Here is a 23,201-nt window from a genome sequence, read left to right as displayed (position 1 = left end):
ATTATTCAGCCTCTATATTTGATATGAGGTTGGTATATTTCAACTTAAAGCTGTTTTGCTTGGAATAGTAAGAAAATGATTTAATCTTTTCCTGAGTTTCTGTCATTTGTTTAAATTTTTAAGGGATTTTTAAGGAATGTAAATATAGGGATTAAAAACTTTATGAATTGTTTATGTGAATTTGCAGTGACACTGTGCTTTTAATAAAATCAAGAAACTAAGGATTCAAGCATTTACTTACCTTAGATAGGATTATTAGATAAGATTTCAGCTATCCTCCTTTTAGTGTGGAAATTTCAGATTTGATTACATAATAACCCACCTGTTGACAGGAAAAAAGCTTTTATGATGCTTTTGGCAACAATGCTACCCACGATTTCACTGCAGCGCTTGTTGGCCCTGAGTTTTCTCCTGGACAGACTGGTGACTGCATCCTGCCCACGCCATGCAGCGCTCCATCACTGCAGCTGTTGTTTTCCTTCCTCTCCTGCTCGTCTTCAGCAGCCTCATCACTCTGTTCTTCCTGCTGTCTGACAGGCGAGAGTCTGAGTCACTTTCGGTAAGTCGGAAACAAAGAATCCAACTTGGGGTCTGGATTACAATAAAAATCCTCCATGAATGCCGGTGCATCTAAAAAAACTGTTAAATATTTTAATGGCTATGGATTAGAGATAAAAACAACCTGAAATTCAATGTCTCAAAAAATCAGAATATAAAATAAGATCAATAAAAATGACATTTCAAACAGAAATATTAGTCTTCTGAAATGTATGCTCATTTTTACTCTTTCAATGTTTGGTTCTGGTTCCTTTCGCGTGAATTTCTGTATCAATGCGGCATAACATGGAGGAGATCAGCCTGAGGTTCTGCTGAGGTTCAGGAAGCCCAGGAGTTCGGTTTTTCTCATCTTCCTCTTGACAACACACCAGTCTTTGTGGGGGTCAAAGGTCAGGACAGTTCACTGGCCAATCAACCACATTTAGAGGCTCAGGAAGCTTTCTAGATATTTTGAGTTTATAATATGATAAAGGTGTGACACCATCTTTTTCTCACAATATTTTAATTTACTGAGATGCTGAATTTTGAGTTTTCATAACCTGCAAGCATTAATCATGAAATTTACATAAAATAAGTGTTGAAATATTTAACGTATATATAGCAAGTGAGTTTCACTTTCCAAAGTTTAGACCACTTTATCAGACAGCCTTGGGTGAGACGGGTTGGTCACTGAAAAAAGTATTTTATTTGCTTTTTATTTGAACGAACATGGACTGTGATACTTTAGTAATAATTTATTTGACTACATGTGTCTCTTGGAAGCAACATCCTGCTGGATATGAAGCAAAATGGGAATAAGCAAGCTCAATAAACTCAAAATATGACCTTTCTGACTGGATAAGAGTGAATTTAAGTTAGATCAGACTAGTCATCACAGCACAGACCCGTTCAAGTCTGTTGAAATATTTCAGCTTAGTCAGAGAAGCAGTCACACACTAGTTGACATAGAAAACTAGTCTTAACTTCTAGCTTCTTTTGAGAAAACTAATTTAACACAACATCCTGCGTCATATCAGCTGCTGCTGCTGGGTTTTTAGCATCACTGAGATCTGACAGACTTTCTTCCACTGCTGTAGTCACAGTAGGAAAGCTTTTACCCTCCTGAGTTAGGAGAATTGTTCAACTGTCCATGAGATGAGCCAGTTGGCAGCACGAATAAAAAACTTTCCCTGTAACAAAAAAGAATCTTTAATCAGAATCACTGTTTTCATCATTTTTTTATGTTTTATGATTCATGAAGATTTTATATTCTTCTCTCAAAGCTTTTCTACTGTTAGTTGTTATGGCTTTAGGCGAAACGCTGAAACAGTCTTTACTTGTTGATGCCTGGGCGTCTTTTTTTTTGGAGATTTACTCAGAAATAACACCCATAAAATGAATTCAATATATCTCAGGAACTGCAGGGTATATTTGAATGGTTCTGGTGTCAAAATAAAAGTAAGACTCTATAGAATACTTTGGAGAGCTAAAAATCAACACTTCTATTGCTGAGTGACAGCAATAAATATGGCACAGTCAAAACTGGGAAAAATATATATTTTGTGGTGTGGATTTCTCTTTGAGAGAACATCTAGCAATCCACAGTACACTTTAAGACAGCGTCCAAAATTGACTAAAAGAAGTTGGATGCATTAAAAAAAACAGCCACTTCATAACCCACATTTACTCCAAAATAAAGATATTTCTTAAATAAAAATCAAGGAATGGTCTTTGTGGTTCATCTTGGTTTGAACAATTTTCATATTTTTACAAACAACAATCTGTGTTCTGATTCTAAAGTTCAGGCAGCTTCCCTCAGCATCATTTTGCCTGTTAATAAAACGTGACGAATCGGCCTGTGCAAGTGTGCAACCTCGGCCAGCCTGATGAATACTAATGCTGGGAAATAGGTCACCTAATGAAATGATGCACATCAACAAGCTGATGGAGCGAGCACTCACTCGCAACAGGTGGGAGGCAAAGGATGTGGCTTTTCTGTTTGTTTGTCCTCCTTGTTGACACATCACTTAGGAACGATAATTAACCAGCTGGAAGGCACAAAGTTTGTCAGAACACACTTAGCAATAAAAATAGATTTTGCGCTCCTTTAATTAACAAATGTTTGGATGTGATGGAGTTCTGATGTGAATAAGTCGAGGTCAGCTCTAAATTATGTATGATCTGTTTACTAAAGTAACCAACACGTACGCCTGTCCTGACATTTCCTCTGCAGAGTGACAGAAACAGAAACTAAATGTTCAGTATGGCTCATGAGTTCAACCTCTTTTTGTTCCAGTCTAATGGAAGCTGAGCTTAGCAACATATCTCATTTTTTGATCCATAATATTAAAGGTTTTTCAGTTTCGGGTGGTGTAAAACTATTTTCTCAGCTTGTCTAAATCCTTTGGTTCTCATGTGAGCTTATCTCAAGCTGGATTAAGTTTGTTTTACAACCTTAGAGTCTAGAATGCTTTCCACAGACTGCTTCGTAAACTCAATATCTCCATTACTCTAACTAGAGACAATATTTATCATCAAAATGGAATCACACCGAAGTGTGATTTGACTTTAAATTATGGAATAAAATTTCATCAGACTGCTCTCAGTTTTAAAAACAGGCCTTCGAGTCTGTCATGTGATGACATAAAAATCATGAACTTTTATGAAATGATTGTAATCATTAACAGGATGGTTAACTCTTTCTAAATTATGATTAAATATTGATGCCATAAAAACATCAGGTCACTGATGAAAAGTGAAGGCAACACTAACAAATCAGTCATGATGTTTTATGTGAAAATTAATACATTCATATTTAATTATCAAGCATTACTACAATTAATAAAGGATTGCTTAAGGGATGGAACCTTGAGAAGATGCTTAAAAGCAGAAATAAACTAAAACACTATTTATTTAAAAAAAAGTTTTTACTTTGATTTAAAAAATCATCTGCATGTCAACTTATTTGAAGATTGCTTGGTCTGAACCTCCTTTTTATTGTTTCCATGGTTGCACATTTAATATTCTAGCTCCCTCTTGCTATAGAGATAACACTGTTTTTAATTTTGGGTCAGAAACTACACCGAGCATGCTCAGTACAGAAATAAGTAAGCGACGGAATAATGAAGCATTTAACAGTTCAGGAGATACAGAGGCTGACAGAAACCAGAAAGAAAATATTAAATATTGGTTATTTAAATTTATGTTTGAGATAAAGTAAACTCACAATGGGATTCCACTGATGCAACAGGAGAAAAGAAGAAGATAAAATGTATATTCTGGGATGTAAAAAAAGAGAACACAAAATGAATGCAAACTGACTTACAATAAAGATTTTTCTCATATTTTCTGGATTGCTCTCACAGTAAACATAAACATGAGCTCAAATATTTAAAAATATTTCATATCTCAACAGATTTTCTACAACAATTACTTCAGATTTTTATTTTTTTTCTCTAAATCTTTCCTATTACATTAGCCTAAAATATTTAAAAATATTATGATAGAGCAACATTATTACATGACATTTCTCTTTGAGCTGTTTGACAAATATGAATCTTAAGACTACAACCATTGTAGCTTCTCAGATTTTACAAACCCTGTTCAGATCGGATATTGATATCAGGTCAAGTTTCACATCAGTGCATCTCTGTTATACACTTAGCATTAAGGAACTGTTACTGAACATTAAATAAAAGATAAAAACATTTTATAGAGAACAATATTGGGACCATTGAGGAGTCCAACAAAAAGTTCTTAAATGTTTTAAAACATATTTTTAGATCTCCTCAGGTGGCTGTTTGATTGTTTCAGTTCACTGAGTTTAACAAAGTTGCCTCCAAGTTTCATTTATGCTGCCAGTTTTATCAGTTTGGATTTACTCCACCATCCAAAACACATTTCTGTTTTCACGTCCAACTCATTATTACTCAAACTAATAAGTTTTAGTTCCATCATCAGGTTTTATAGATGTTTTATAGATATGTCTGAGAAACTATCAGCTACCATTTGTGGTCCATGCTGTGTGAGCGGCATGTTTCCCAGCTGTGAGCATCAGTCCAGATGTTTGCCACAGACCCATCTGAGCTGAGGCTGGTCTCTGAGGTCCGTCGTCTCTGAGCTGGAGAGCCAGTTGCACTGGCAGGCGTAAGCCCGCAAACCCTTCCTCTTCTTCAGTTTGGCTCGGAGCTTCTGGCGGTCCGGCACGTTGTTCCTGCAGCAGCCACAGAGAAAATGGCAGCAGTTTAATCACTTAACATGCAGGCTGCTCACTTTAGCAAAAAGTGCAATTTTCTCATTTAACACACAATAATAGAGTTATGCAGTCATCATGTTTTGCTTTTTTTTAAACTCAACTATTCAACATAGCCAACAAGAAAATTAACCTTCTGGCTGTGAGCAGAACTTTTAATAACATAAAAATATAGTTAGGCCACTTCAAAACTACATAAATAGCTTTTGACTTCCCTTATCAACCTTTAGCAAATTCACTGGAAGTTAAACTGATGCAGTAATGTTTTTTCAGCATTTATGAATGGTTATAAAATGTTGGAAACTTCAAAAATCAATGTGAGTGTTATACAACCGATGGCCTGAAAAGTTTACACATGAGAATTTTCATTATCTGCATTTCAATATAACACTGCAAAAACACAAGAAATATGTAATAAATAAATATTTGTAAATATTTTAGCACACTTGAAAGAAGACACAACTAACTGTTCAGCAAGATATATAGGGGCTTGTTTTAAGTACTTAATTTTTAAAATTATGTGCTTAAATAATTACATAGATTTTTATTATTTGAAGAAAAAGTACGACTGTACATCCACAGGCAGATTATTTCACTTACAGTATGACTTGGGGGGAAAATGTCATTACATGAAATAATCTGGCTGTGAAACTAAAACTTTTTAAAATCAATATTATTAATATTAAAGCCGTATGATACTGTATGATAATATTAGAAGATATAAAGAACAGAGTGAAGTTAAACCTCAGTCCAGCTGTTTTCATCACAAGTTCACAGCTGTAAATCTGCAGCTGTGAACACAGAGAATAAACTGATGTGTACATGTATTATTACAGGTCCCTCTGCCTGTTTAAACAGCCAAGTTTTAAAAAGAGCATAACTAAGAAGTTTTTACAACATATGAATACATGTATAATATTTCTTACAATCTCCATCTGCAGATTACACCTTATTTTACAGTCTCTATTTTATCTATATTATTATTGCCAACTCATGATAACTTCTCCACCAGGAGACAAATAAATTAAATTACAAATGACAACATCAGTCATAAAGAAACCTGTGAGATGTTAACAGAGGAAGAACATGTGTTTAGATGTTGACATACAGCTGTAGAGGTAAACAGAGCTTCTTCATGTCCTGTCTGGTTTATTTGTTTCGCTGTTTATCGCCGAGGGGTTGGAGCTGCGACTGCAGCTTTCTGTCTGGATGATTCCGCTGACATTACAACTAGAAGGCCAAACTCATCCTCCTGAGTGCTCCTGAGTGTCTCAAAGTGTTTTGAACTCAAAGTAGCACAAAAAAGAAAATCACACAGAGCTATACAGAAAAAAAGGTTAGTGATAAAATGTCAAGGTGTCAAATGATGTGGGTAGATGTGAGCGCAGTGGAGTTGGCTTTTCTTTCTGAACTACAACAGGCTGACAACAAAAAGTAACTTTAACAACTTCATCCAAATTTTACCAATGTCTTTTTTGTATTGTAGTTTTCCTCCTACAAAATAAAGAGAATGTTCCCATTTGAATTAAACCTACTTTGTTCAGATGTTAAAACTTATCACCCTTTGGCACATCTCAAATTCTGGTTCATAGAGCAACACTGACTGACAATAACTTGATAGTAATTCAATTCAGACCATTACAAGATGCAATCAAATCACCTTTTTAAATGAGTTTTATTCCATAACAAAAAGGAACAAAAAAACTTCCTTATGGGTGTGTTGAGGGAGCTGAAGTACTAATGAACAGGAGGTGGCAGTTCATTTCAGCTGTTTTAGCTGTCAGATACTTTCAAGGACCATTTCTGTGTTTAACTCCCAGAAAACAGCCGCCCACTTCAACTCCTTTAATCTCTTACAAAACAACATGTCTGTAAGAATAAAATGTCAGAAACATTTTTTTATTTTAACATATACTGTGTTAAAATAAAAACTATAATTAAAAATAATTATAATTAACAAAAAAAACAAATATATATTATAAAAATGTTAAGTTAAACATATATTATGTATGGGTCATACATATTCATTCATTTATTAGACGGATCTACATATGAACGGACGGACGGACAGAAGGATGGATGGACAAATGGATGGATGGATGGATGGACGGATGGATGGATGGATGGATGGATGGATGGATGGATGGATGGATGGATGGATGGATGGATGGATGGATGGATGGATGGATGGATGGACCATCATTCGATCGATCAACAGATCCACACATGGATGGATGGATCTTTAATTTAATGAGTTAATTTCGTTGGTATCTTTTGGGATTAATAAAGTATTTTTAACTGAACTGAAGTTTATATAAAAACTAAAAACTCTGATATTTTGTTTAAGTTACTGTTGAATTAAGGCCATTAGTTCCATAAAATAAAAATAAAATAACCAGGCAGCTTCAACATTGTCGAACAGTAAATAATGTGTTGTGAAAAACAGTTCCTGAATTCTCTAATGCATCTAAAATAGCAGAAGATTGCAACACGATACGATTGCTGTTATAAACAGCAGAGGTTCAATGTTAGAGACGACTGGAGCTTCTCCCTGTCTAGTATCAACATATTTTACCTTTTATGCTCAGAGCAGAAATCAACATCAGGAATAGTGGGGATTCGATGATTCATTCATGTTATTTTTGACCAGATGAGGGGAATCAGCCGAACATAGCAGGACTGAGAATGAGACAGCAGCCAAACGTGCAGACAGGTGTAAGAGATCCATCATGTCTCTTTGTGTCAGGACTGCTTCTCCCTGTTAGTTTCAGAGTCTTCGTGTCTGGGCTTTACAACCCGATGTGCTGCGTTCACTCTTCAGAAAACACTAACAAGCCTCACATTTCCATCACTTGCCACTGGATGAAAAAAACAGGCTATATTTCTCAGCTTAGTGAAGCCAGAAGAAATCAAACCTTCAACCTCAAACATTATTAGATTCACCAGAAGCTTCAATATTTCTAACCTGATCAGAGGACTTAAATTAAAAACTACACAAAATCTCCGGGCGAAATATCCAGATAAGTTTAGACAAGCAGGAAGCAAACATCTCACTTAGAGAAGGATAAAGTTCTGCCCTCAGAACTTAATCAACCTCTGGAAGCACCTAGACACACCTCCGTCATCTGACCATGGCGGCCTGTCAAACACAGTTACTGTAACAAATGACACAGTGTCACATTAAATCAGTTCTTATCCCTCTGGGTGACGCACATCTACAAACAATGTGACCATCACCTTGGGGTCAACTGCACCAGAAGACGGGGGTGATGCTGGCCTCAGTGTGCGGTCACGTTTTAATCTGCTCCTGATTTTATACTGAGAACGTAATTCATTTACAGAGAGCTAATCAATCATATCATAAAACTGTGGCTGGACACTGAATAGCAATGATTTTATAAGGGAGATCAAACTGCACTCACTGAATCAGGAATTAGACATTATAAAAACGTAAGAAAAAGACATTTTGTAGGAAATTGTCTTCACACTAGCTGCATTTCCAATGACTATACAACTGTACAATACAGTACTGTATGTCACCCTTTGAAACACTAAACCTAATTTCCAACCACTTTCCAACCCTAATTCAAAAATTTTATTAAATAATAAAGTATAATTATTGAATAATACAATTAAATACCTAATATTATTATCTATTTTTGCTACTAAAATAAAATATGAAAAAAAGTAAAACTAAATGTAAATATAATATAAAAAGGTAATAAAATTACAAATTTGTCACAAATATTTAAACAAATCAGACATCTAAACCAAATTAGATCCAGGTATTATTCAGTCAGTTCCTGGTTGTTTTACATAACGCAACAAAAGCCCAAAACTGGCAAAAATGTAACATTTTTGTCTCAATTCATAAATCACTGGTAAAAGAACCTAAGTAATGACTTTATTAGTTACCAGGTTAGATTGCACCGTTGTGGTTTTAAAAGGAAGCCGCTGTGAGCTGGTTTGAAATAACATGAAGTCTGCTTGTTTATATTCTGGTCACATTGATGTCCAGATTACAGAACTGTTCCCATCAGGAGGAAAGAGCAGCAGCTCTCATGGCCTGATGTGGATGTGGGCGGCTTAATGACGCTCTAACATTTTTTAATTTTTATTTTTTACAAAGATGCTCACCTCTTAAAAACCAGCTTTTAACCCTCTTATCTTCGATGCTTTACGTTAAAGAATGTTAAAGGAAGGAAACAATATCCGCACGGGTAAATACTGCCACCTATTGGTGAAAAACTAAAATGTCACCCAAAACAGCAGTTTCCTTTTCACTGTGAAAACAATTTTTTAACTGGGGTTTTATGATCTGAAAGTAATTTTACATTTACTACAGAGGATTCTTTTAGGAATTGAGGGATGATAAATCTGAGATAATCCACCAATAATAACAAAATATGTAATTCAAGATGATACCCATTAAGAGTAAGGCCATTAAGAGTATACCCATTAAATATGTAGAAAAAGACTCTGAATAAACCTTCAGACTCACCTGAGGAACAGGTAGTCACATGATGCGTCCCATTCAGAATCGTCAAACATCAACACCCGGAAATCACAGGAGACGCACCTCAGCTGGTCACATGACCTATCCATACAAACACCAGTCATAGATTTTTTTAATAAACTTCTATTAAACACATTTCATTTATCAGTGAATTATAGTTGAAAAGTGCAAATTCTGCATGATCAGAATGAACTGGGATAAGAAATCAAGGACACTGATGTTCTGTGTCCTGATAAATCCAAAGCAGATGAGACTCAACAGACGCTGTTGGAATAAATTTATGTTTTCACACCTTTTGGAAGTGGCTGTTCCAACACCGTTTGTTACTGAGCTCCCACCGATGAAGACAGGACAGCACCTGGAAGCGGAACGGAGAGCGCAAAATGTCTCAAAGTGACACACAAATACACCGCAGGGAAAATCAAAGTCGCCACGGCAACAAGAATAAAAGTTTTTACTGGTAGAAAATGAGAGATACGATTAAAATCTACAGCTCAGATACGTCCAGTGCTCATGTTCAGTCAGGTGCAACATTAAAAGATTTTTTTCCCAGTTAAAGTTAACTCAATTTTTTTCATAAAAACAGCAATACAGAAAAAAATGTTCAAAGTAGCATCTTTCTTTTTTCTTCTTTTGTAACTGTTTCGTTTTTTTTCTTTTATTCAAGCTAAAATACTCACCTTCTTCCAGCAGACTGTGAAGAGAGTTTCTTCTCTGCTTGTTCTCTTTTAGAAAACTGTTCACCCTGAAAAAGAACAGTAAGAAAGAGATTAGAGACAATTAAATCATTTGTTTATGACTGTTTCATTTATCTTGCGTCTAAATAGTTTTTAAATCAAACTTTCACAGGAAGTCACATTTTGATTCATGAAAAGCCAAAGAAGAAACATGCCATGTGGAAACACTTTGTGCAATTAAGAATTTTAAGAAATCAGTGGCAGTTCTTGGAATAGTTTTACATGCTCAATGCAAAGAAAAAAATATGTTGCAAAAGATATTTTTTTTTCTAAGAAACCGTTAAAAAAGCGCAAACTAAATAAACTTAGGTGTGGCATCTATGGAGACACTGTCTTTTATTTTTTTTTATTTAAAATGATTCTCTAAGCACCTCTGTCACAAATATTTTACAGACATAAGCTCACCTTTGACTGAGGAGAACTGTCGTAATCATCCTCCAGCAATTCCTCCAGAAGGGCATCAATGTCCTCAGAAACGCTGCTTTTATGTGGCTCACATTTTGCAGCACTAAGTCACAAAAACAAAATGTTACTGTACGCAGTGCTGAATACCATCTGCATAATTTATGAATAGTGGTTTTCCAGAAAGAGAGGAGTTTCAAAAACTTTGAGGTAGTTTGCAAACTTCCAAACACTTTTTGCTGACTTCAATGGTTTAGACATTTTGAACTCTTAAGTTATTAATGAATGACAAGAGAGATTTATGAAAGCTTGGCACTTGTTGAAATCATTTTTAGCATAATTTAAGTATGATGTTCGTTTTTGAACTGTTATTTAGAGCCAGAAATGGAAACGCTTGATATGAATGTAAATTTCTAAGTGGAGGATACAATGTCAGAAAGAGAGTGTTCACTGAATGTTTTAGCTGAGCTAATTAATGGAGAAACATATCATCAAAATCAATAGAATAAATGCATTCATGTTATTAAGTTTAATTTTCAATGTAATTACAATTAATTTAAATGCTCCTGTATTTAGATTTATGCTGATTTGCAAGTACATAAAAAATGTGTCTATAATAAAAAGTTCAATATTTTTTGTCCCTCATTTCAGAAAGTAAGGATTCATCACAGATAGAGTGAAATATTTCAAGCCATTTCTTTATTTCTTGCAAACTGACACACAAGTTGATCAATTATTGGGAGTTTAAGTGATGTTTATTTGCTACCAGCGAACATGTGCTAGCAAAAGTAGCTTTGTTTACCTCCATTCTTCTTGTTTATTTTCGTCTTTGTTGCGTTTTACACCGGAAGACGCTGCAGAAGCTTTACTACAGAACTTTTTTTCCACTTCATCCAACAGCTCATCCAGGTCATCGTCATCCATGATGAGGTATTCGTGTTTGCCCTGCTAGCTTCGGAGCCTGATCAGCGCTCACAGGCCAGCTTCCATTACCGATCTCGGCGTTCGCCGTTGCTAGGTAACAAAGCGGAACTCGACCAAAGTCGAAAATAAATGCTCTTCAAAATAAAAGCCGAAATCGAATTACACTAAATACTATAGGAGCTTTAGAGATAGTCCCCTTGATAAAAAAAACACATTGTTGCTATGATTAAACATCATAACTGTCCCAAGGTAAAATTAAGAGAAAACATGCGTCCAGCTGCACAACATCCAAAACCAGAAGGAATAACTGTCCAACATGAAACATGCTAATGCCTCAACCTAAACAAAGAAATTCGGGAAATAAAAGACTAAAAACAGAACAAACAGAACTAACGTGATAGTGCTAATTCAAAATATTACCAACATGAGCGACTCAACTAGAACTAATTTCTAAAGATAATTAAGAAATGTTAGACATTTCTTTGCAAATTTCTTTGAGTGAGTCAATTTATATATTCACACAGCCTGAAGGAAAATTACAAAATATGCCAGGCAGTCACATTTTTAAATAGATCTAAGTTCCAACAGTAAAAAACAACTTTTTTTTTTCATTATGTCAAAGGCGCATTACTACGGAAGACGATTAGGGCCACCGAAAAAAAAAAAAATAGAATTCTGATTTTAATCTCAGAATTCTTTTTTTTGGTGGCCCTAATCCTCTTCCGTACATTACTTATTTTTGTAATTTGTCGCAGATTTTATTTTGAAAATCAAACAGGAAGTACTGTTACAGCTCGATTAGTTGAAAATTCATTTAAAATAAGGTGCTAGTACCATAGAACAACAGTAAAGCGAGCAAGCAAGATAACCGTGAAAGAAAAGAAGCATTTTCTGTTGTGGGAAAAAGAGAAAAACTCGTTGTCGGCAGGATTCGAACCTGCGCGGGGAGACCCCAATGGATTTCTAGTCCATCGCCTTAACCACTCGGCCACGACAACTGGATAGCATATAGGGTGTGTAGGTTCGTTTTTATACATAGAACCAGATTGTTTTTCAATCTGTTTATTACTTATTTATTACTTTAGAAAAGATGGATACATAACATTAGATCAGTTTTTCTCAAACTGTGGTCCGTAGGTTCCCCCTAGTGGTCCGCGAGGTACTGCCGTGACGTGAGCTCAAAGTGCGACGCTACAGCTAGCTTTCCAAAGATTGTGTTAAAAGTAATAATTGGCGTAAAACCGGCTCACTCAAAAGGAAAGCTTCAGATACCGGTGGAAAGAAAACAACTCCAGGATTACTTATATGATCAGAGGAAGCTGAGACATAGCTGCTGATTTTTGATATGTCATTCACTAGCGACTGGATTCCTTTGAACGGCTCTATGCGGTGAGCCGTACAACTCGATTCAGTTAAACAGAACTGTTCTTTGTTTTTTATGACTTTGCTTGGTAATGAATGATGCTCTGCTTACGCGTCTACTATTGTTATTTTTATTTAATTCAATAATTAAATTAATTAAATATATTTAATAAGTGCAGTTAAAGTGGACTATTTTTATATTTAATGGTGCAGAAAATGATTTTTTGTTTCTGCTGAAGCACTCAAGTCTATGTTTCTTCAATTGTGATTCCATATTACAAATTTTATTAATGCACATAAAACTTGGTGGTAAAGAACAACTTCTTTTTTATTTCCATGTGTTTGACATCATTGGGAAGCTTAGACTCCACACTTTCAAAATCTGTAAATAACCCAAAATGCCCAAGTAGATGGGTCTTCATGTTTGTGACTTTGGCGTGGCCAGTCATACCAAACGGCACCATTCTTCTCATTAGGATGAACAAAGAATAATAGTTTTATTTCAGGTTGCATTAAATATTAAGTTGTGTTATCGCTGGGCAATTTCAGGTTAGGTGGTCCGCAGTGACGTGCGGTGAGGTTCATAGCTGGTGAGGCACTGACGTCATCAGAATCAGATTTGCAAATAGATGCATAGATTGACAGCAGTTTACAGGTTATGTTTCACTTCTGCATCCTTACACATACAAACTGTAGCTCACAAAACACACATTTCCTTAAAAAACAAAACAAAATAAATGTTATTACTGTCTTACCTTTACTTATAAATGAAGTCCATGCGTCGCTCCTTCTGCACAAAAACATCCGTCACTTTGCGATAGAAGTCCTCCTTATCTTCCTTCAGTTTTAAAAGTCTCTCTTCCACTTGAGAAAACTTTTTTAGTGTTGTAAAGTAGTCATCCATGTCGAAAGTCGGGATAAGCGAGAGGAAAAAAATCACTATCTCTATTATAATCTATCGCTGCACTTGACTTGCTTCCCGAATCGTTTAGCCTAGCTCGCTGTCACTTACTCGGCAGTTGAGGAGTGAACAAGACGAACGTCTGGGATCTTGAGCGCCCCCTGCCATGAGGCAAGAGAACTGCCTGCCTCACCTCGAACCTGTTCTCTGCCGTTTATAATCGCTCATTACACGAAACACGTTACACAAACACAGTTGGTGACAAAAAGCGCTGTACATTATATACATAAGCTAAATTATTGGAAATAAGTTCACATATTAAATTTGTTTAAACCATTTTATTGACGCCGTACAGCAACATGCTCTCTCCGCTTAGCAGCCAGCGCAGAGCCAGGGGTTGCGCAATCCAAGGTGAGGCAGAGCTCGCTGCTGCCTCACCGGCATCGCTTCCAAGCATTTGAATGGGAAAATAAGAAAATTCAGCGATTTTGAACAAATAAAAATCGAAATTGGTGAAGCTACATGAAAAATAAATATTTTTTAGTACAAACCACTGGATGAATATAACAATTGAAATTACTTTATGATTATATATTTTCTTTCTTTCCATGATGGCTGGTGAGGCACTGCCTCACCTGCCTCCCCTGACCGCACGTCACTGGTGGTCCGTGACTGTTCAACAAACAGTCCTCAGACTAAACGGGCCGAGGACTTTTTCAGGTTTGAGAAACTTCATTAGATGAACCACTTGCATGTAAACTTAAGAAAAAGCGTGTAGTTACCATAACTTCTCATTTAAAATTATTAATGTGATGTTTTAATCAATCAATATATACATACAACACATTATAAATAAGTTACCCAGAATTCTTCATGTCAAAAAACAAAATTGATATTGGGAGGTGACAAAGAAAAATTGAACCAACAGTACAAGTTTTCACAGGAGTATAATTATCATACATGTAAATACATGCAAAAATAATAACCAAAATAATCTTAAGGAAGTTTAGAAGCACCTGCCTTTTTGAGTATTGTGAATCCAAACCATTCAAATTCAAGAGTTTGTGGAAGATTATCAAGGTGTGGACTATGATTATAGTCAGTGCCTCAAGGCCAAGCACACACAGATGTGTCACGAGCGTCGTGTTGTTAAGCCACTACTGAACCACAGATGTCAGAAGTTGTACAGTGTTTTTGCATGATATGAACAGCTGACACTTGGTTATTATGGGTTAGACTGAGCTGCATAACCCTAACCCTAACCCTAGCTTCAGGACACTTATATCATTGGTACATCAGTGTCACCCTGGTTTCTTTCCAGTTAGTAAATTAAGTAATTTTAACATGAGTGTATGCTTAATAAACTGTTTCTGTAGCCCAGGGATCTTCCAGTATTATACAAACATTGGAAGATGTACAGAGTTGACACAGACCCACACTTAGATTGTAGTTTTTATTTCAAGTTTAATGAATTTCCAAAAAACCTTTAAAACATAACAAAAAGTGCTACAGTGCACGTGACATGTGTAAGAGATTCTACGTCACAGTATTAGCTGCCACAGCGCGTTATCTTACTTCCTTTTTCCATTTCTGGTTTAATGAAGATGCAAGCGGAAAGATTAAAAAGGGCTTATGATGGATTTTCCCATTTACGTATCGATTACATGACATATTAGGTTCCTCTGCTGTTGCTTTACTTTCCTAATAGTTATAGCAAACATTTCATTATTTCTTCGGCAAAGTATAAAATCATGCAAGGTTAAACCAGGGCAACAGCTTTCAAAGTTTCAAACCCAAGAAAAATCCAGAACTAAGAAACCAAGATCTAAAACTTTCCCCAGAGTTAAATTTGCACATAACGTGGGTGTTTGCATATGTCTTCACTTTTCAGTTCTGCATTTAAAAGGTTAGTCTGGTTCGCCCCCTCATACAGAGTTTCATGCTTTTCTCATCTCCACAAACAAAACAAGACTGGAAGAAGGAGAACATGAACACCAAAGCCTGAAACACACTGTAGTCAGATTCAGTTTTAATAAATAATATATCTTTCACACCTTTGCACACAGACACAGTATGAGAACATGAAACTAGAACTCAAGCTATCAAGAGCTGAGTTCTGGAATGGCTCAGTAGCAGCTTCTACCTACATAAGGTCAACTCGCTGTAATTCCACAACAATGAACAGAATATATTTGTCAGCTAGTGTTTCTCTAACTTTTTTTACTTTCTTTGTTTAGCATAATTTCAATTAAACATTTTCATAAAACTTATATCTTGAAAGTAAAATAAAGAAAGACTGTTTAGTATAACTCTGGATTAACTCCCCCTCTCATACCAAAGCGTTATCATTTCTACCCCATTTTTTCCATTTCATACCTTTAAGCAAACCATTTTGTTTACATGTTCATCAGCAGTATATCTATCTTTTCTCTACTCTGGTAAAGTATTTTCTTAAATTATGGGGACAAATTGTGATAAAAATGCTCCATTCTCACATTTTTTTTATTGGATTTTACTGCATACCAACTAAACGGACGTCTTGTTGGTAGATATTAATTACCAGAGAATTATCCCCTTGATGGTTGAAAAAAATAATATTTTTAAAGGTATGAAATGGTGAAAGGATGAAATGATCAGCACTGGTTTTGGAACATAAACATCACAGTAAGAACAGCAGTCTGACAAAAAAAAGAGCTTTACCAGCTAATAGATGTTAGCCATGAAATGTCCTGCGTATGAAGCAGCTAATAGTGCATTTATATTGTTTTTTTTTTTTAAATTGAGGTATGGAGCATCCAAGCAACAGCTTGCTGTGTATCTTTCTGGCCTGAACTGGAGCAGCCCAAGCATCCTGGACGATCAAAGTCCCGACCTGAATACTGGACCCTGCAGACGTTGATCGTCTCTCCATAGATCCTTCTTCCTTGCTTGCATTTCTGCTGCCTCAGAGGAGGTGGACTTTGTCACATCTTTCTCAGACAGTCTTCAGACACAAATATGCTGCAACTTGGACACTTTGGGACCCAGAGTGTAAATTAGCATCAAGTCCTTCTTTTCCAGGGGCTTGAGCGGCGCGTTCAACGAGATTTCTTTCTTGGCTACCTGGATTCTGTCCTTGACTGTATTCTTCAAACATTTCTAGGGAGGGAGAAAAAAAAAACTTCATTTAGATGGGGAATAAATGAGGATCAGTCACAAATACATAGAAGATAAAGATTAAACAATGTGAAGGTACTATTAGAGATTTTTTTGCACTTACATAGCTCAAGAAGGAAATGAGAAGTGCGAGCACCAGCAGCGCTGAGGCAAAAATAACCAGCAAAGGAGTTTCAGGTCCGATGGCATCAGCAGGACAATCTGGAGATAGGAACAGAGAGAACCGCTTAGAACCTTCCACGTTAGGGATAAATGTAGGGATTATCACAAATTATTCAAAAATAGCAGCAATGATTTTAACACCAAGCGATTTACGTATATTAAAAAGGGTTAAAAGCTAACTGGGGCTTTGCATACAACTTTAACCTGTACCTGTTTATACAGGAAGATGTTTTTCTGTCTACAACAGTCTTGATTTGATAACCACAATAACCCACTTCACCATGAGGGGACTTCTTTTTACCTGGCAGTGTGAGCTTAACTTTCCCCTCCTGGTTCTGCTGTCCCACAGGTGCAGCCAGAAAACACAGGTACACTCCACTGTCGCTGCAGGTCACGTTGGGCAGGACGAGGTCAAGGGAGTCATCGTGCAGCTCCACTTTCCTGGTCACGTCTTTGTACCATCTGGTGGTGCCGTTTGGGAGGTATTTGGCCAGAAGGCCATCGCGCTGATGAGACGAGTCGCTTCCAGCCTGTGAAACCACGGCAAAACTTGTTACATGTTTGTAGGAATCTGAGAGATCAGAACAAGAATCTGACACAAGATGTTTAGGAACAGAAGCAAACACAAGCTATTATATATAATGAGTTACCAGTTCTGTTTATATCACCAGTTTTCTTCATTTTTTGTTATTTATAGATTTAAGTAATCTATTATTAGACCTTTATACTGCCGTAGGTTGTAACAATATTTTCTCAAATTTTCTGAAGGCTATTCACATTTTTATTGGACACCAGCTGCTTTTCATCCATTTTCAAAGGAGCATTTTACTGCCACTGAACCCTGACTTACAAACTGTCCTGCTACTAAAATGCTTCCCAGCTTGCTGGTATGCTGAAAACTCAGCAAAGAATTAATTAGGAAAATGATCTGTAGGCTCTTTGTTACCAACTAGTCATCAGGACACAATTTGTTCCTGTGTGAATCTTTGAAAAGTAGAGAAGATAAATGTTTTTTAGCTTTAACAGTTCGTTCAGAAAGCTAATAGCAGAAAACATTCTACAGTAAACTAAAGGATGACACATTTCTCAAGTTTTGTCAAGTTTGTACTTTAGTATCCTAAATATACATCTTTAAAAAGGGGGTGGTTTAAAACTTTTACATAGAGCAATTTTCACTTAGGTATGTTGTACTTATTTGACTTATTTTCTTTATTAAATACTTGAGTTACAGATTTATTACAGTAGGTCAATAAAATATTACATTATGCTTCCCAGGTTTCTGGTAAGAATCAATTTCTTTGCTGATAATCCTTCATGAGGTCATAAATCAGTAAACAATAAAAGTGTTTTTATCATTAAAGGCTTTCATCTTTTAAACAACAAAAAAAACAGTGATGAAACATTTTTGATTAGTTATGCTAATTTGTAATGTTTATGAAATGTATTTTTTACTAGTTTTAACCTAAAGTATTTCTAACATATCTGACAGACTATGAACTAAACTGTAATCATTACACTGACATGGTCTAGCAAGCTGACATCTGAGCAATGAATGGGCTTAATAATAAACAAACTGCAGTAAACAGTGAACCATAACAGCTTAAACAACCAGTTTACAGTCTCTACTGGTGCTGCTGTTTAATTCTGACTTCTCTGTCGCAACAACAGACAGACTTCAATAATCCAGACTGCTGCTGCTCTTCTGATCTTGCAAGCTCAGTTTTATTTGCCCCAACTATTTCCGGTAACACATGAAGCCTTTAAAGGAAATCAAACTGAAACCAGCAGCGGTGTCGGGTAATGACAGGCGTGGATTTTCCCACTCGGATATCTGCCGCCCTTTCAAAACAAAAGGGCCCTTGAAGAAAAAGTTTGAATAAGCGGCTGTTCTTACCTTGTACCACCTCACGGCGCTGTACTGCACCCCGGGTATTTGTCTGGCGGTGCACCTCAGGGTAGAGTCCTGATCAGAGAGAGTGGAAACCACCAGCATGTCTTCGCTGTCAGCTCTGCTGGATGCCGAGCCCACTGACGGGTAGAAGAGAGGAATATGTCAGTTTCCCTTTCAGTTTGAATGACAGAAGCGTATTCAGAAATCAACTGGAGATTTCACATTAAAACAAAATCCATTAGAAACTCACCCAGTGACAGCAGCAGAGGAACACAGAGCAGGTGTGGAGTCATCATGCTGATAATTGAGTCCAAACGATAAACAGTCCGAGAAACGCAGACTGGCTGTCCACGAGGTTGACTCCTCTCTTAAATACAGTCGTGCACTGACGCTCCACCCTTTTGCTTCCTCTTCCATGTTTACGCTGCATAGTGGGCTTTACCTAAGTACCAGTATATACTTATTATTTGTGTTTATGTGCCCGGTGAGGGAAACAAACAAAGAAAAAAAAGAGGAAACTGAAAATTCGTTGAATTCTCTCCGGATCTCTGAAGAGCGTAGAGTTCACGTATAGTTAACTATAGCCTATTATTATTATTATATTATATTATTTATTTATACCTACTTTAACTATTTTACTGCCAATTACATTTTTGGACTTTAACTAAGCGTCTCGTTATGCTGCGTTCCGGGTGTATCTGGAATTTTCGAATTCCCAGTTGGAAAAATCAACTGGAACTCACTCGAAGTCGGATTTCCCACTGGGCAACTCAGACTTTCCCCAGTTATGACTTCTAAGAGCGACTTGCCCTGTTTGTCCGCTGTAGTAAGATGTGATGGAAATAGTTTATTTTACAAAACACGCATGCAAAAGCGCTTCTAAAATCAATGTTATATGTAACGTGTGCAACTGTAAACTGTACAAATTAAAAGTAGTGCTCGCTTATGGAAATAAAGCTTAAAATGATGTTTGTAAGATGTACTGTAAACCATGTCTATGTGTGTCGCCATGTTGACTTCACATTACGCAGTTCCGACTTCCGAGAGACGCAGCCTGCTGGGGAGGAGACTGTAGGTGGAAACATTCCTTGTGCTGCACCTCGATGGATGCTCTCCTGCAGTTTGGATCAAATTAATTAGTTAAAGAAGTACAACTGTAGCCCAACTTTCCAAGCAACCCGGGAGACTGGAGAAGATATCAAGCAACATAATAAGAGCAACACAATAAAATCTTTAAACATTGTTGTCTTCTCCGACATGGCAAGTCTGACACCGAAAATCGTTGCAATCTGTGAGTATCACTGAGTAGCCTTTCCAAATATTATTGCCTACATTTCTGATTGATTTAAATGCTTTTGACACCTAACTTGTGAAATGTTTGTCACATTAAAATGAGCGCGTTTCAATTTTTCGTTTTATTATTATTTTTCGCACACAGAAGTTGTGAAGTAGATATTAAATACTCGAATGCTCGTGTAGGAAACAGAACATGAAAAAAATGTAGGGTTTAGTTTTGAAACCATGCGGGGGCGACGGCGGGGGAACTGAAAGTGTTAACTTTATCTTTCATCACCGTGACAGCTGAAGTTTTTATAATTCAAACCGCAAAGGCTGTAAAAGCAATTCGATTAGAAAACACGTTATAATATAACGTGTTTATTATATAATAATCATACTGATGATAATATTTTTGTCATAACGACATTCGGCTGAATGAAAGTGAAAGTTGCATATCCAGGTATCCCCCGTGCTCTACGTGGGGGTTTCCACGCGTAAGGGAAAGCATGTAGTTAAATGAAAGCTGGCAGGGAATTCCCGCCCCGCAGTGACGCAACTGGTTTGGTTAGTCAAACACGTGTTGAGACGTGAAAAACTAACCAAGATTTACAAGGAACTTAAAAAAAAAAATCGAGTTTTGATACTACCAATAACAAAGCAACGCGTGTTATTGAACAGTCGTCTACACACTTTTATTTACTCTGTATTACAAGATATATATAAAAACATTTTAGATGTACTGTTGCTGTCAGTGTGTTTTGATGAAAACACACATGTCGCATGGTGCTGTGGGGTTGTATAAAATAGTTATTTCAAAGGGACGCGCTGAAAATACCGTCAGAAGCTGCATTTCCATTACAAATGTGCGCAAACTTTGTAACTATTCATCTAATGTAAAAACACAATTTTGCAATTGTGGTGTTTCCATTAAATAAGAAACACAATAAAAATCATCCATGGATAAGTTGGTCATTCTCCTGCCACTTCCTGTCCTCCTCTTGTCTTTTCCAGCAGCAGCAACATTCGGTTGTTGATCACGTCACTGGGAAAAATGATTCCACTGCAGTTTTATGAAATACATGGATTTCGATAGAGCCATTCCAGCACAAAAACATCTTAGTAAAAACTTTTAGTTATTTTGAAATTGTAATTTTTCCATTAAGCAAATTTATTATTGTAATTCCAATTTTCACATTTATATGGTCAATGGAAACACATCTACTGTGTAAAACAGTGAGATTAGTGAAAGAAACAAACAGGTGTCAGTGAGTGGCTTTTATTTAAGGGGGAACACAGCAAGTATTGTTACCTACAGTACATGCTGGTTGTAGTGAAAGTTTGAGTAAACTGGAATAAATACCATTTAAGTGGATTAGAACAGCCAGAAAGTTGAAAACTGATCCACGCCGAGGTCATCAAAGGTCTACAGTTACTTGTGAGCATCAAGTAGAAAGTATCTACGGCCATTAGGAATTTATAGTGAAAGAAAGATTACTAAAAAGTTTAAAACACAAAGCTTTAACCATTCACTCTGTCACCTGTCAGGGTTAAACAGATGAATACTGAATTTTTAGAACCTGCTTCTTTCTTTTACTTTTCCTCAGGTGTCATGTTGGTGAGCAGCAGCTCAGCAGTTCAGCAGACAACTTCATTGTTCTCCTGCTGTGAGCAGACTGTAAACTACTTACATGAAGTTTCATGTGATCACACATGGAGTGCCAATAAGACGGTAAGATTCACTATGTTCATGTTAAATAGGTTTAAACATGCAGACAACATCTGCTGACAGAGATGAGTTGGATAAATCAACCTCCAGATCTGGATTGTTTAGATTTTCAGAAAGTGTTTTTTCTCTTTTCTAAAAGATTGGACTCTAAATAACTATAGTTGTAAACGGGGTCGGGGTGAACTGCTAAACAAAGAAGGAAAGAGCATTTTCTGGAATTTTTACAAACTGAATAAAAACACAAAACCGTGCTTTAAGTAATCGACATTTGGTGTAAGATTCTTTATTTATTCTGAGACAAGTCCTGGATTAAAGAAATGAGGGACCTAAACAGATTCTGAAAAGCAGTTGAAATCTCACTTTAATCTATGAAATAGGATTTAGGGGAACTGAAAAAAATTCTCCCTAATCCCAGAAAAAAAGTTAGATTCTTGAAATTGAAATTCTGAATTTAATCTGAGAATTCAGAGAAAAACATCTGAATTCTCAGATTAAATTCTAGCCAGACCAACATTCTTTAACATTCTTCTTGAAACCGATACTAATAAGTCAGAATATTTTAGTTCTCTGAAGTAAAACATCAGTTTTTCCATTTGTTCCTGTAGAACATTGCTGTAATCGCTGATGGGACCAAAGTCTGTGAATCTCCATGCAAGGAAATCAATGACGATGGGATAATCCTGGACAGATGTGTGAACGTGGCTGTGAACACTGTGTGCCATGTACGTTTCCAGCTTTCTGTTTTATTTTAATCTAACTCTACTAGAGCTTGAATTTAAAGTTAAATACTTGATAAGGGGTAAAATATGTGCATTTAACCTTAAACTCATCTTTACAGGTAAATGGTGTAATTAAGGAGACAGGTGTGACCTTCTATGGCCAAAAGTGTTCTCGCCGATTCACCAATGGGACGACAACGGGAAATAAGAGTAAGTCCTTACTGTGTTTTTTTTTTTTTTTAAATCTGATTATGAAAGTTCTGAAAGTTTTCATCTGATATTACTGTATATTAACTTGTAAAATGTCTTTGGAGAACCACTAAAGATTATCCAATTGTAGATAAATTGATTTATTAATCATAATAATAAGAAATCAGATTTTCCCTCAAGGAAATTAACATCCCATTACAGTAGGGCCAAAAGAATTGATCGGATTAATCATAAGGAATTGATTTATGAAATAATCGTCAACTAGTTTAGCAATCGGTTAATTGTTAACTGGAGTACAGAGGCTCAACAATGAATGCAGATGCATTCTTTGCTAGAGATGATCATGAAAGTGATGTTGTTATTGCATTTTAGGCAAGAAAATGTTTATTTTCTTATTTAAAAAAGAACTGACATGTTTATCTCTATCT

The 23,201-nt window shown here is 36.2% G+C and overlaps 2 protein-coding genes and 1 non-coding gene across 3 annotated transcripts; all 3 read right to left on the bottom strand.

Annotated features, from left to right (window-relative positions):
- Positions 1-1,260: 1,260 nt before the first annotated feature.
- On the bottom strand, positions 1,261-11,446 carry c3h8orf37 (chromosome 3 C8orf37 homolog). The gene is made up of 6 exons (XM_005801867.2): positions 11,247-11,446; positions 10,448-10,550; positions 9,986-10,050; positions 9,598-9,663; positions 9,291-9,386; positions 1,261-4,750 (listed from the first exon to the last, which is right to left on the bottom strand). The coding sequence occupies exons 1-6, from the start codon at positions 11,366-11,368 to the stop codon at positions 4,591-4,593; spliced, it is 612 nt and encodes a 203-aa protein (XP_005801924.1). The 5' UTR covers positions 11,369-11,446; the 3' UTR covers positions 1,261-4,590.
- An 838-nt stretch (positions 11,447-12,284) lies between these two features.
- On the bottom strand, positions 12,285-12,366 carry trnas-aga. Its single transcript has one exon. It is a non-coding gene; the product is annotated as a tRNA-Ser (tRNA).
- A 2,710-nt stretch (positions 12,367-15,076) lies between these two features.
- Positions 15,077-19,230, bottom strand: cd83 (CD83 molecule). Its single transcript, XM_005801868.2, has 5 exons — positions 19,091-19,230; positions 18,844-18,977; positions 17,251-17,479; positions 16,891-16,988; positions 15,077-16,769 (listed from the first exon to the last, which is right to left on the bottom strand). Exons 1-5 carry the CDS (start codon positions 19,134-19,136, stop codon positions 16,617-16,619), a joined length of 660 nt encoding a protein of 219 aa, XP_005801925.2. The 5' UTR covers positions 19,137-19,230; the 3' UTR covers positions 15,077-16,616.
- Positions 19,231-23,201: the final 3,971 nt, after the last annotated feature.

The sequence above is a fragment of the Xiphophorus maculatus genome, chromosome 3 (assembly GCF_002775205.1).
Source record: "Xiphophorus maculatus strain JP 163 A chromosome 3, X_maculatus-5.0-male, whole genome shotgun sequence".
Classification (NCBI taxonomy): domain Eukaryota; kingdom Metazoa; phylum Chordata; class Actinopteri; order Cyprinodontiformes; family Poeciliidae; genus Xiphophorus; species Xiphophorus maculatus.
Note: the sequence above shows the minus strand (reverse complement) of the source record. Positions and strands in the feature narration are given on the sequence as shown.